At 39.1% G+C, this 13,494-nt stretch overlaps 1 protein-coding gene across 12 annotated transcripts in view; it reads right to left on the bottom strand.

Moving 5' to 3' along the window:
* Positions 1 to 63: 63 nt before the first annotated feature.
* The window catches only part of LOC111253737 (uncharacterized), a 28,567-nt gene continuing 15,136 nt past the window's right edge, over positions 64 to 13,494 (bottom strand). For 5 of the 12 annotated variants that reach the window (XM_086975325.1, XM_086975322.1, XM_086975323.1 and 2 more), the window contains 8 exons: positions 13,080 to 13,230; positions 11,928 to 12,023; positions 10,209 to 10,348; positions 9,585 to 9,688; positions 9,271 to 9,383; positions 8,823 to 8,925; positions 5,675 to 6,082; positions 64 to 5,481 (listed from right to left, as the gene is read on the bottom strand). In XM_086975325.1, the coding sequence (XP_086831451.1) occupies positions 5,200 to 5,481; positions 5,675 to 6,082; positions 8,823 to 8,925; positions 9,271 to 9,383; positions 9,585 to 9,688; positions 10,209 to 10,348; positions 11,928 to 12,023; positions 13,080 to 13,219 (1,386 nt within the window). In that variant the 5' untranslated portion in view covers positions 13,220 to 13,230 and the 3' untranslated portion in view covers positions 64 to 5,199. The remainder of the gene's footprint in view (positions 5,482 to 5,674; positions 6,083 to 8,822; positions 8,926 to 9,270; positions 9,384 to 9,584; positions 9,689 to 10,208; positions 10,349 to 11,927; positions 12,024 to 13,079; positions 13,231 to 13,494) is intronic. The other 7 variants (XM_086975330.1, XM_086975320.1, XM_086975328.1 and 4 more) reach the window with 2 other exon arrangements.

Here is a 13,494-nt window from a genome sequence, read left to right as displayed (position 1 = left end):
AGTGTTCTCATACTAATCAGCTCATAAAGAAGTTAGCAGATGAAGATTGAATGCATAAGAATGTTAGGTAATCATAAACTTTATTCAGACTCACATTCACACATTTGTAAAATATAATAATAATAGTAATTAGTGTTTAGCTTCTTCAGGTGTTTAAATCATACAGCAGTTCTGCGCGTTATTAAGTTCAACTAACTTATTTCTATAATAGGGATATACATGGGTACAGGTTTGATCACCCATTTCACTTATTACATCATTGTGACCGCCGTAAGTGTGTTGTCGGTCTGTTTGTCAACTGGCGATATCGTTCATCCGTTTAATTATCTGTCAGTCTGTTCATGTCCTCTATTCATAGTAACAGCAAAACACAGCATTATATTAGCTTGTTATTTGTCTTATGCTTTCACTCACCTTTTTTTTTTATCAAGGAACCACCACTGTAGTTATTGATAATTTTATAAGATTTTAGTCTTCTAAATTGCTCGAAAGATGCCTGCGTAAATTTGTTCTGTTACTTTTGAATCGAGAATGATTTTACTTAGCTTGTGTTCTGCAATAGGTCCTGATTTGAATGATCGAAAACAAAGTTTTTTTCGTACTTTTTTAAGTAATCAAAGGTAAAATTTTAAGATTTCTTTTTCAATTCGCACACGAAAAGGCTACCTTAACGCACTAAACGAATGCAAGCGACTATTTTGAACAAATGAATATAATAATTTGGACAGATGACGTTCAATCAGCTCACGTTGGCCTGCACAAACGTAACGAAATTGCCAACGACGTGGTTGGTCAGCGTTAGGTAAATTTAGTGCCTTGGAAATGTGAAGTTGGCAACATGGTTTACATATCGTTTGCTATGAGATGTTAGAGGCGTAGCTTGAATCAACTTTTTGCCGTTATATTGCTATTATACCATAATCTTTTGTAGAGACTCTCATGAAGCTACTATGGACGGGTAGGCTGATCTAAAGCATCCCGTAGTTAATTCAATTTGCTCTGAGAGGAAACATGGTAAACAGGCTGGGTGCCACGCAGAATAATTTTTGGAAGATTGGATTAGAGATCAGCGGACATCAAGATAATCTGCACACAAGTCATGTCCAAATAGTCGCTAAAACCTATTCCGGTAACGCAACAGGTTTATCAAAAGTAAAACATAAGAATTAAATATTTAACAAAAATAGTTGTTCTATTAAGGTAATTATATGAGTATAGCCTACTACAACGTAACAACAACAGCAAAAAGCAAATTTGAACAAGGAAGTAAATATATTTGTATCTTCAGCGATACCAGCTCCTTCATACTACTGCGCGGTGATGGTTATTTCAAGCCAAAAATTTAATAACCCAGGAAAATAAATAACAAAAATTCCACATATGCAGGCAGCCACGCACGCACGCACGCATGCTTTTCAGTTCATAAATTACCGTTATTTAGCAGAACGCAAATATTTATGTAGCAATAAACAGAGACTAAAGCAAACTGTACTCCATTCATATCAGTAGTTAAGATACCGCGGCTGGTTTATTTTTTCGTGATTACAAACGCTAACTGTTATTATAACATAATATAGACTTGAATAATTTTAATATAACATTCCATTCACCTATGAGTGCAAGGACAGCACAATTTGACTTTGTTGAGCACTGCTATGATGGTTAAATGATCATCTGTAACAACGCAGAAAACAGGCTAGAAAGTTCCATTGTAAAATGAATAACATTAGCACTAGTGCTATTTGTCGTTAGCTCAGAAAAACAATACGGATCGCGTTTACATTGCGATATCATCTCATTGTTTCAATACCATCTAAAGCAGTGTCAGTGTTGTCAGAGGATCAGAAATTGAGGAGACAGCTTATGAAATTTGACGTCTATATCCGTTCCTTATAATTTTTCAAAACAAAGAATCTTTATGTCTAAGGAATGTTTTCAGTTATTATTTCATAAATTGGTGCTGTTCTCAGGGTTCTGTGAGAGCTTGTTGAACCCAGGCTAAGCATAATTAACGAACCCTTTCTTTCATACAACGAGCTGTGCGTACATGGCTCTACCGTAGCAGTAACAGGACTCTGCTCATAGATCTACTACCCTAGGAAAGAACGCACTATTTTCGCAAGCGAAACGCTCTGAGTCTCAGCTCTATAACTTTCCCCTATAATAGATACTCTAATCATTTCGTTATCATGTTCTATGACTAATTCAGGTGTGTGTATATATAGATGGTGGTGTTGCTGCAGCTAAGTGGCCACAGGACACTGCTGAGCGAATGAATGTAAAGCTGAAAAGAGCATTTGCTAAGGATGCTTCGATCTGGCTATTAATAACGTCTGAGGTACATAAACATATGGTCAAATTTTCAGTCAGTGTTCCTGACAATGATCAGGATCATTATATGTGCATACATTTTGTATATCTCTATGTTCGCTATGCGTTATAGACTAGTATTTTGTTTAATTTGAACTGCTTTTGCCTTGTGGTTCAGCTAAGAGAACGGATCAAGCCGGCGCATAGCGTTTGCTTATCACAGGACAATGCAAGGTGCAATGCAAATTGCAAACTTGCAGGAAATATTATAGTGCATTTAGCGTCCGTCTCTCTCTCTGGATTAAATTATTTACTTTGTCCTAAATCGAAGAAATTTCAAAATGACAGCATTCTTGGTATTAACATATAATGTATAAGTATGTATTTAGTAATTATAATCAACAATCGATCTTTGATTAGCGTGTTATATAACATATATGCATATAATTAGTAATTCCCAGTAGTATTTTATACTATGTTCTATACAATTGTGTGTATATGTGACTTTGATAACCAGAGCCATTTGGAATTAATCTTTGGATGTAGATCTATCGCAATGATACTCTTAGGTGTCGCCGGTGCTCGAATTATCTTAACTTTTCAGAAATGTATTTGGTTAGGCAGAAGCACAGTTTTGTAGCTTCATGTACTCGTCTCATTCGAGCTTCTGTCAAAAATCACCGTTGTCTATGTTCAGCATAATCACCTCTGCGTCTCTTACGCTATTCTCCCATCAAATGTCCGAATTCTCAAACTTGGTGCACAATGTGTAAGCATGATTTACTACTATCACCGTTTGCTGAGCGTGGAGTATTCGACGATTTTCAATGTCACCTCTACAAAAGAAAGGTGAAAACCGAAACCGAGAAGTGCTCTCGATATTTGTTCAGTATCCGTTCACACAACTGCCTCTAGCTATTCGTATGGAGCCGATTTGATTTCTTGGACCAAGTTTCCCGAAAATACATAGGCTCCTTCAAGTTTATAAATGCCTGAACGAGCTCTCTCTTTCTTTCCGTCTCTTGCTTCCTGTAGTGCACAAGGTGACGAACATATTAACCGCAGAGACGTTATCACCTGCTCCACTGAGTTTCCCACAAATTCGCATTTTTACAAGCATGTTCGGTAAAGATGCTCATCTATATTTGGAAAGCGTATCCATATTTGATAATGCATTAGCTGTTTCCCATTTAATCAAAATTGAGCTCGTTTGATCGTTTTACCACCGAAGAATACTCGTCGCACTCCTCGCATTTATATATAATGGAAGTTGTGTTTATATACAAGTACATAGACCCGAAACTGATTAACTGACCCACAGATAAGCAGTTGTAGTTAACAAGGTGCAGTGTGGCAAGTTCTTTTAGCAACAAGAGATAACAAAATGACCAAAAAAATATAAGATATCTAAGATTTTGTCGTTGCCACACACTCATAGACACACACACACACTCACACACACAGGTTTTCACTATTTAGCTACTTAAAATTTGATAGATCTTCATACGTAGCTATCAGAGCTCGTTTTTGTAAATCTTTTGCTCTTCACCCTGTGCATTCTGATTTTCCTAGTGATGCTTTGGGAGGCAGTAGACTCAATGATCCAAGTACATATTATGTTCTTCGTCGTACCTTCAATCACCCATCCAACTCTATGTCAGCATGTACGCGTTTTTGTGCGACGAGGCAGTTATTGCCTTGCGCGCCTTTACAGCAACAGAATTTATCATCGCCTTCTCGTCGATTTACAGATTCAGTTCACAAAAGAACTAACTGATGAAGAATTGGTTTCTGTCATTGTTCAGCCTCGTTGGCTTGTACCACGCACGAATGACAGCGAAGTTCAGTGCTCCGCAACTATTGACACGGCTCACTAAATCATCTTGCCGTGGTGGCGTTATTACGGTCGGTGGTACTATTCCGTACGACTACTAACTGTAAATACACAGTCGCAGCAAAAGACAGTCTCCAAACGAAGATCTGTTGATGATCGATTAGCCTCCTAAAATATCACAATAATCCACGCACTCATTTATCTCTGCTCTGCCACCCTCTTAGCCCGCGGTGGTTCGTCCAACGACCAGCGGTTCTATTTCGCCAACACTTCATCACAGCCCTCATTATCATTATCATGATCATTGCCGACAATCTTACATGTCTGCCGTACTGTGAAGGGCACTCGGAGTATACTGTGTCTTCAAAAGCCGTCGAACTCCATCTCCTTCAGAGGTCACTTCCCCCTCATATAATACAATAAATAATGATTATCCTATAGGGTCTTTGGTCAGCAAAAATGTCCATATTTTACGACACGTTGCTGTGACTTAATATTCGCCATTGCTTACCGGACACCGACTACTATGATGACCCAACCGCTCGCTGAAAACCTCATTTCACAACAAACGGTCTACTGCAGGTAATAGTTCTGTCATTTTTTTAAATTTCATATCGTATTGGAGGCACACGTATAGAAAAGAACGTCAGTTTCCCGTGTGTTAGTGTTTAACAAAAACCTGATAGAATCACATTACATTCTGTTAGAGACGACAAAAGATACGGGACTGCACGATCACATACATAGATCACTTTGCTACTTGTATGCTTATTGTACAATGGACTAAGCTTCAACTCTAGAAAAAAAAACCGCGTATTTCTATGTCACAATAGGGCGATAATAACTGTAATTACAATAGCGAATGTGTTTGTTATAGGCATTGGCAATTCATCGTCACATGCCACCCCATTAAAAGCAAACAGGCCAATTCCACGAAACGGCTACTTTGCAGAATCCACAAGGAATGGGAATCACAAAATGTACAATGCAAGCTTACAATGTAACCAACAAATCCATACAGACATTTTCTAAGAAAATGGCCTTTTCTTCCAGGGTCATGAGGCTATGCTGGTGTCAGGAGTTCCTTCACCTCGAACGAACATCTTATTTTCATCTGATTCTTCACTTAATTCTAACGAGGAGAATGTTTCTTCCTTTGCTAAAGGACAAGTTCTACCCAGTTCAGCTGTGCTACCACTAATCATCAGCTCTTCAAAATTTAACTTTTCTTCCTGAGGCGAGGCTTGAACCGCAGTAAAGTTCGGCAGTGACGATAGTGGTACATCAAAGTCATATATCGTGTCGCTGAAACCACGTTTTAATGGCTCACTTCCCACCTGAAATAATCGTAACTTCTATTGTTAACATGTTACATTACCGTCAAGAAAATGTCTAGTTGAATCGCCTAAAGGAAACTGCAAACTGAAAATTGGGACTCTTTTTTGTTTATTCGTGTTACTATCCAGCAACTGTTTTTTATAAGAGCAAGATCCATTTATGCATGCTACTAGCAGTTACTGCTGAACTTGCCTCAAAGTCCTCGAAGTCCTGCCGTAGCAGATCGTCATCATCAAGAGGCATTCTTACTTGCTGTTGCCCAAAATCTTCTCTTCTCATTGTACCATCGATTCCGCTAGAATTTATACAACCTAATGAATGTCCCTCTCCGAGCGACAAACACATGTCAGTCCGAGAACCACATTCTGCGACAGGTGCGACATGGTTGCAGCCTTGACGGCTCTTAGCTTCAGGCATATCCAGCGTAGCTCCCCCAAAAGATGGTATGTATCCAGAGCCAGACGATTCTTCCAAACGACATCCGACCAAATAGCTAGAAGAAGCAGTAGGTTGTTGCTGCTGAAGTATTAACATCATACCCTCAATCGACCCCTGCGGCGAATCCACCGGTGTGTTATGAGTTCGTGTTGGGGCGGCCACCTACAATATCCATCAGCGAAAAAAGGACAAAATGTAAAAACAAAGAATAATCAACAAGTAAAAACATTCGTGTGTCGGAGATACGCAAGTTCCCTAGACAGCTTTCTAACGAATCATTGAGTTGTAGCAAGTATGAAAAGTTCCAGTTGAATTGCTATTTATAGGAAGATAGTTCCAGCCAAAGAATTTACCCTTTCTCTATGGCTTCGTTGTATTACATTACTTATTAATGAGTCAACTTTTAATAATTTTTGAAAGCATGAAGTAATAATTACAAAGTCTGCATAGTGATAACCATGAGAATGACTCGTCACAGTACATGTCGCATTATTATTGTTTATATTAGTGCTGCCACCAACCATAGGCTAAGCGTTGGCGAACAGCGTGTGATTACAATTGCTTTTGCGGCTGTCAAGAAGTAGGGAACAGCTGTCCTGGTTGCAACTGCCTTGTCTATGTTTACGGCTAGAGCCTCCCCTAGTTGCTATTCCTAAGGAAAGATGTTGTTGATTGCAGCCGCTCGCTGCTGCCGACGACGTTGCTCCTGTTGTTAAGTGGCATTTGTTGCATTGAATGCGATGTTCCGGTAAAGTTGCGTCTTCGGCTCGTATAGCGGTGCTGGATGCTCTCTGTTAGCTACAACGAGGGTCGGCCATTAAAGTGACACGAGCCATTTTCGAACTTTTGCGCACCGGACGTCGATGTCGGTAAAGCCACAGCTGTGATAGGATCGCCAGATCGATGCTAACCTACACAGTCGAGAGGACGCATAGATACAAAGCAACTGTAGAATGATAAAACATAACAGTACCAAGTTCTAGACGAAGGAGGACAGGTGGCAGCATTGTGTAAAAATATGCAAGCAACAGGAAACAGTTACCTTTAAAGATTATTGATGTATGGTGGCTTGCATTATAAGTTACCGTTTTTTTTCCAAAGCCTTCCTTTGAAACTTGTCCTGACTTGTTGTTTACTTCTAACGTACAATTCGAAAGTGCTTCTTTTGCTCTATCAGTATACCGTAACGATGTTCTGTTGTGAGTGCTATTTTCACTTCCTCAAGTATGTTCCACATGAAAAAAGCCAGCTTTCGTAACTTTCTGTTCCACGCGTTTCGTCGATTCGCGTTTTGTACTTGCCACATACACGGTAACGCTAGAAAAACTTTTCATTTCGATTTTTCATCATCGATCATTCGAGTTTGAAAAAGTATCCGATGTCTAAAGGGTGCCTCCGCTTTAGCTGATTGTCTGAGACTGATGACGACCGTCTGCAGGAAGAACATGGCAACAACAACAACAACAACAACAATGGTATAAGCAACTCGGGAGTTGGCCGAAGAGATGGGCTGCAGCCATAAGACTGTCGTCGATCACCACAAGTCCCTTGGGTTTTCGTAGAAACTTTGAACTTGGGCATTTTGAAACCAATAAGGAATTATAACTTGATGTTGCAGCTCAGTGTTTCACGCGGTTCACGCGTCACAGAGCCACAATAACCGATTTTTTCGCAGAATTGCCACGAGAAGTAATATCCACATTCAACATGGATCAGAAGCGGGAGCAGACGGTCCCAGGAAACCTTAGGTTGCAACAAGATTTTCATCCAAAAAAGATTAGGTTTTACGTTTATTGAAACCGTAAGAGCCTGGTTCAATTGCAACTGCTTTCTGCGTACCAGACGGTACGTCTATTGAGTTTAGTTGCGTTGAGTCAACCAGGTCCTTCAAGACTCGACAGACAAACGTTAAACCCGATAGGTCACTCTGCCCCGTGGCAACAAAAGGTCACACGGCAAAGATCGTTGAAGCTGCCTTCCTAAACTTGAAATGGAAGGTTTGGTTGCATCTTCAACAATGTTCAATTCTTGTGGAGGCGGATTTCCACCTTTTGCATTCACTGGCCATTTAGATTTGTGGCCGTACCTTTAACATCGATCAACAACTTAAAACATGCTTGGAAAGCTTCTTCGAGACAGAATTCGCTATTGCGGGACAGCATACATTATTCGACGAAAAGATGGGATGGTAATTAGATGTGTCGCATTCAGCAAAGAAACTCAGCTAAACTTATCAAGTTATATAATAGCCTAGTGTTTGTATAATGCAACTTTTCATGAGATTAACGTCCATGCGAAACTGGTTTTTTTTTATTCCAACAATAAGAAGTCGCCCCTGACAACATCAAAAGAGCCGCTACACAAGTTATCACTTCAGTGGCATCGTTGAGTCGCTTACAAAAAAGATAGTTCCTAAGACGTTTAAGTAGAAAATCTAATAGCCACAGCAGAGCGGTTATTTGGATAAATTAACCTAATTTATTTAATAACAAACGGCGATTACAAGGCTTCCAGCTGGCTTCCCGTTTGTCCAGCGCAGTCAGCAGGCTTTTGTCGCTTGGAGCTGAGAACACACGATTTATTGCTAACTTATTGCTGCACAAGACCCCAACAATTGCGTAGCCAAAAAGTAGGGTAGCTAAAATTAACTGGTAAAAAAAAAACAGCACTCGAAGCCGCGAACAAAAAACGGATTGTTATGAGTGCCTAATTGATTCCTGCCCTTTGCTCCTTTCATGTAATAAAAGCAGCGCGTTAAAAACTATGAATACTAAAATTAGCATTGATGTTGCTGCGACTGTGCCTTTATATATTTAGGCGCAAACTCCTAATCTGCTGCCATATGTTTTATTGTTTAATTCGTAGATGTTTTTTTTTCTGTACAAAGGCTATAACTTCGTACCTGTAATATGCCACACAATACAAACTGTACAGGTGAATCTCGTAGAACGAAATATGCGGTCTTGAACACGTCGCCAAACAGCCAGAGCATTACCATCGACGTGCTATAATGAAATAATGCATAAAGGTAAGTATCATAACAAATAGAATTGAATCATTATAAGAAACGCACAGGTTGTGCTTGCTCGTTGTTTTTAATAGGCGTATAGCGGCTTCAATTCCAAATAGCTTCACATTAATTACTTACCAATTTGACATTTAGTTAAATAACTTCCTCACTTATACGTTGTTTCTATAATAACAACTGATATGCTATCCACTGAATCAGTCAATTCTTGTAAAATCCTTCATCATGCGATGTCGTCATTTAAGTACAGCATAGTATCTTTACAGATATTGATCACTTCTGCAACACAATTCAAATAATCATATAGGTGTTAGACGTTTACCTCATTCCTGCCGTCGACTTATTTACAAAGTTTTTGTAGAACTGAGGCATTCCAAGAAGAGCTTCTGTTAGGACAGCTACCAACCCTACAAACTCGACTACGACAGTAACGTCCTGTAAACAACACCAAATTAGTAAACCCATAACGATTTATACGAACGAACAGGCAAAGCTGTCATAAAAGAAGAATCATCAAGAAAGCTGTCATAAAATGCGGAAACACACATTCAACGCAGTAACGCGGCCGCTCTATTAAATTATTTAGCGCAGCCGTTATTATTATTATTATCGTTGTTTGTTCCCTTTGCTTCTGACCTTAAATAGGAAGACGACCGATCCTGCGATAATTGTGAAGATAATCGTACACTCGACGTACGATAGGAAGTCTGTCCATTGCCAGAAGTGACGCCACTCTAAATCTAAAAAAATACCCGCATAGTTAAGCAAAACAGGCCCATAAGTTCCTCTCTGTTACAAACACATAACACGCATTTGAATAATATATTAATATAAAAAGAAAAGCTTAAAATTTAATTTCCGATTATAAAAATAACTTAATTGCAATAATTTTATATAAGTAATTTACTTTAAAAAGTTATAGGTTAAATAGATACCTATTATGCTAAGTTAGCAGCTTGTATCAAATATTTACTGAATAGAATTTCGATTTCTTCATTTACAATGAGTAGCTTCGGCTTTTCCCAGCTTCCTATGGCCTAAACAGCGACCATGTACTTGACTTACTACGTCTGCAACCAAGTGCATATATTGACTTTACAAAATGGAGCTGTTTTGTGAGGAATGCCGGCATCTGTACAAGCCTTCACTTTACGTCCCTTTTGTACAATACGGGTTAGTACTTATCTCATAGGTGTAAAAAAAACTCATTTGGTAAATATTTCTCAAGATAGGTTAGTGTAATTATTCGTGCCATCATACCGTGGAACGTTTTAGTTTTCGGCGGAGGCGTTATAAGCTGTTCCCGTCGCGTCCGAATGCAGAGATGAATCATAAGAAGCATGGCTGTTGTCATAATAATCGACTGAATTAGCAACGGTGTCTCGAAACGTACACAGAACCTGCAATTTAATTATCCAATGGAAAGGCCACATCAATTAATTATACTTATTTTTGTGAACGAAACTCGTCACCTTTTGCCTTTCGTACGTATAAACAGTCCAAACGAAGAATGGCTTTATACCAATAGTTCAATATTAGGGAAAGATCCTACAAGGATGCTTTCAGACTAGTGCATTCCTTTTATTTCCACAGGCGAAACTCAGTCAGTTCAATCGATATTAATTCTATCCGAGCAACTAAAAATAACGAAATTTCCATATAGTAAAAAGTTTTTTTTATTAGCTTAGCATTTATGCTATAGCGATAGTACTAGTGGAAACAAACCAACTTCCCTACACTAAGCTGTCGTAACTATACAATAAAGCCTGGTAGATAGGTCTATCAGTTATTAATTACCTAATAATACGTTTTCAGGCGTCGCTTCGAAGTGGGGAAATTCGAAATAATGAAAAGTTCACTATCTCTGTTTCATTAAAACAAACAGATAGTAATAGGTCCGATCGAAAAATTGGTTCCACCTCTATCTCAGCCTCTGACGATCGAATTGGTCCAACTACATACAAAAAGTCTGACTCTGTTGTTACCGATGGAAGCTAATTCGAAGCTTTGCTTTACGCTCCATAATTGGGTCATATCACTGTATGGTGAGACAAGCCGCTGTTGTACACAATTCTCAGAGAGAGAAATTGTCTGATATGAGCGCAGTCAAAATAACATAGTACATCGGCTGCTTGACCGAATTATATGAGGAACTCGCAGGAAGCGGCTGCAGAACTTTACTAACAAGTGCTGCTTTACTAACAAGTCTTTGACGCCAACCGGCTCGTGTTAATAGTTTATCCATCAACCGTCGAAAACCGTTGGGAACGAATCGCCAAGGCTTGGTAGAGACGATTTTAATTGATGAAATAATGAAATTTTTAGTAGTAATAACGATGGAGTAGATTACTGAGCGCGTCGGAAGATTACTTAAGCATGAGGGAAGAACGAGGCAAAGAAGTGGCAAATACCGTTATCACCACCCACAAATATTCTAGACAATTTCAGTAGCAACAATGGCAGCAGTAAGATTCATGAAAGCTACACCTACAGGCAAACCTTATAGGCAGATGACTAATATTTTCAGTCACTAAAATCGTTCGAGGGAATTTCGTTGGCATGTGCTAGGTAGCCAATATGTATTAGACACTAACTTAGCCGTACGCCGTGTAATTCATATATATGGTACAATGACATTTATGAAATTAGGCATACATTTTTTGTCTTACACCAGCAGTAATTTTCGAAAGATACTTCAATTAGAGTGACAATCACGACGACTACACAGGCATTTCGACACAGTGAGGCTTGTCGGGGCAACACTCTATTTTAACTTGTCTGTGTCAAGTTCCGAGGGCCTATTTGATACGTAAATTGGAAAATTAGGTGTATGTGACAAACAAAGGCCACACCACTTATATATGGTGATATACAAAACTATGCCAGGCCGTATGGCACAACCAATGACGCAAAACAGGGTTAACTTAATAATTAACAGGGTTAAACTTGGCTTTCTACGTAGTGTGTATGGAGACTCACCAGAAGAATATCCTAAGAATATTGGCGACGAGCAAGGCTAAACAGACAAAGGTCGAGAATCCGTCCGCATTCTTTGTCCGTAAAATCTCCCTGTACCTGTGGTTTGGAAGTGTAAGCCCGCGACAGGATTATGAATATAGCGTCCGAAAGTTTTGCATTTATTTAGTTGTCCCAGTAATGCAAATTACCTAAAAATTACCTAAAAAACGTGGCACGCAATGACAATAGTGGTTTAACGTAAAATGATGAACATTGTTCACTGGCTATTAATCATAATAAGGCAAACGACTTTTCTTTCGAACATTGGACCTGGTGTATCTCTGACCAACCCGGGTTTCACTTTTGAAATGCAAATGTGCATGGAATGCTATCACCGTAACCGAATCATTATCGCAGAATCGTTACGCCTGCTCGAGAGACTTTTGCTCACGCATTTTTTTTCTAATTTCTTGGTTCAGCGGACGTCTACGTCAATGATGATTCTGCACATTCGTTATCAAAAACGACTCTGCTACCTGTAGACGCACACATATACGAGGGCTGCGAAAATGATGCCTAATTTTTATTCATTAACATCATTGTGAAGTTTTGTTTGGCAATCGCTTTTAGCTCATATGGTCTTCAGTCATTTTATGTGCCACACATAGAAATTATGTGCCACATAGTAGAAATTGCGTTTATCGTATAATGATTAAAATTCTGCATCCACGACACCTTCAGCTGTTCGTAGCACGTTTTGAAATGAATCATCTTGACGTAAATACGAACGATTTTAGGGTCTCCCTCTATTTGATTTAGTTGGCTTACTTACGTGCTCAGCAAAAGGGCTTTGATGGGTAGTTAAAAATCAATGAGATAAAAGAACAAATAACAACATCGATCTCACAATTAAACGGTTACTAAACAGTTATGTGTCTTGATGTCAATATAATTCGATCCAGTTATATGATGATGTTATAACAAAACGACAGTGCCTATAAACATTGCTTTTTTCTTTTAGGTCTCGGAAAAGCTGCTACTTCAAAGCTATTTACTTTACAGCAACGACAGAAAAGATCTGTTTCTGTCTAATACTATTCATGCATCAAAAAGTTTACTCATGTTAAGAGTGCGTGCACTCTTAGGTAGACACCAATACTAACTAGACGTTACCAATAAATACCGCAAAAGTCTGCACTAATGGCAAACGCAATACAAACTGAGGCACGTAGGGCAGAACACCACCGAACATCATGAAAAGAGCGGAACCATGAGAGATTAGCGAATTGCCCCACGACAATGGAGGTAGCCATGAACGGATTACCTGAAACAGACATCGATCTCAGCTCGATAAAAAAAAAAAGCCCTGAACTGTACACATTACACGTATGTATATTCCCTCACGCATTCGAGTGTAATCTACGCTAGGGCAAATATAAAATATGCTTAATACATTAAGTGTAAGAGCAGTGACGAGAACCTGCCTTGCGTCTGACCGTCTGAGCTATCGATATATAAGGCGCAAGCGTCTCGACACGCCGGCGTAGATGTTGACGGCCATAAAACCTTATATATGTTAAATGCCTAT

The sequence above is a fragment of the Varroa destructor genome, unplaced genomic scaffold, assembly GCF_002443255.2.
Source record: "Varroa destructor unplaced genomic scaffold, Vdes_3.0 BEIS01000007.1, whole genome shotgun sequence".
Taxonomy (NCBI): domain Eukaryota; kingdom Metazoa; phylum Arthropoda; class Arachnida; order Mesostigmata; family Varroidae; genus Varroa; species Varroa destructor.
The sequence above is the reverse complement of the archived record's forward strand: the minus strand, read 5'-3'. Positions and strand labels throughout refer to the sequence as shown.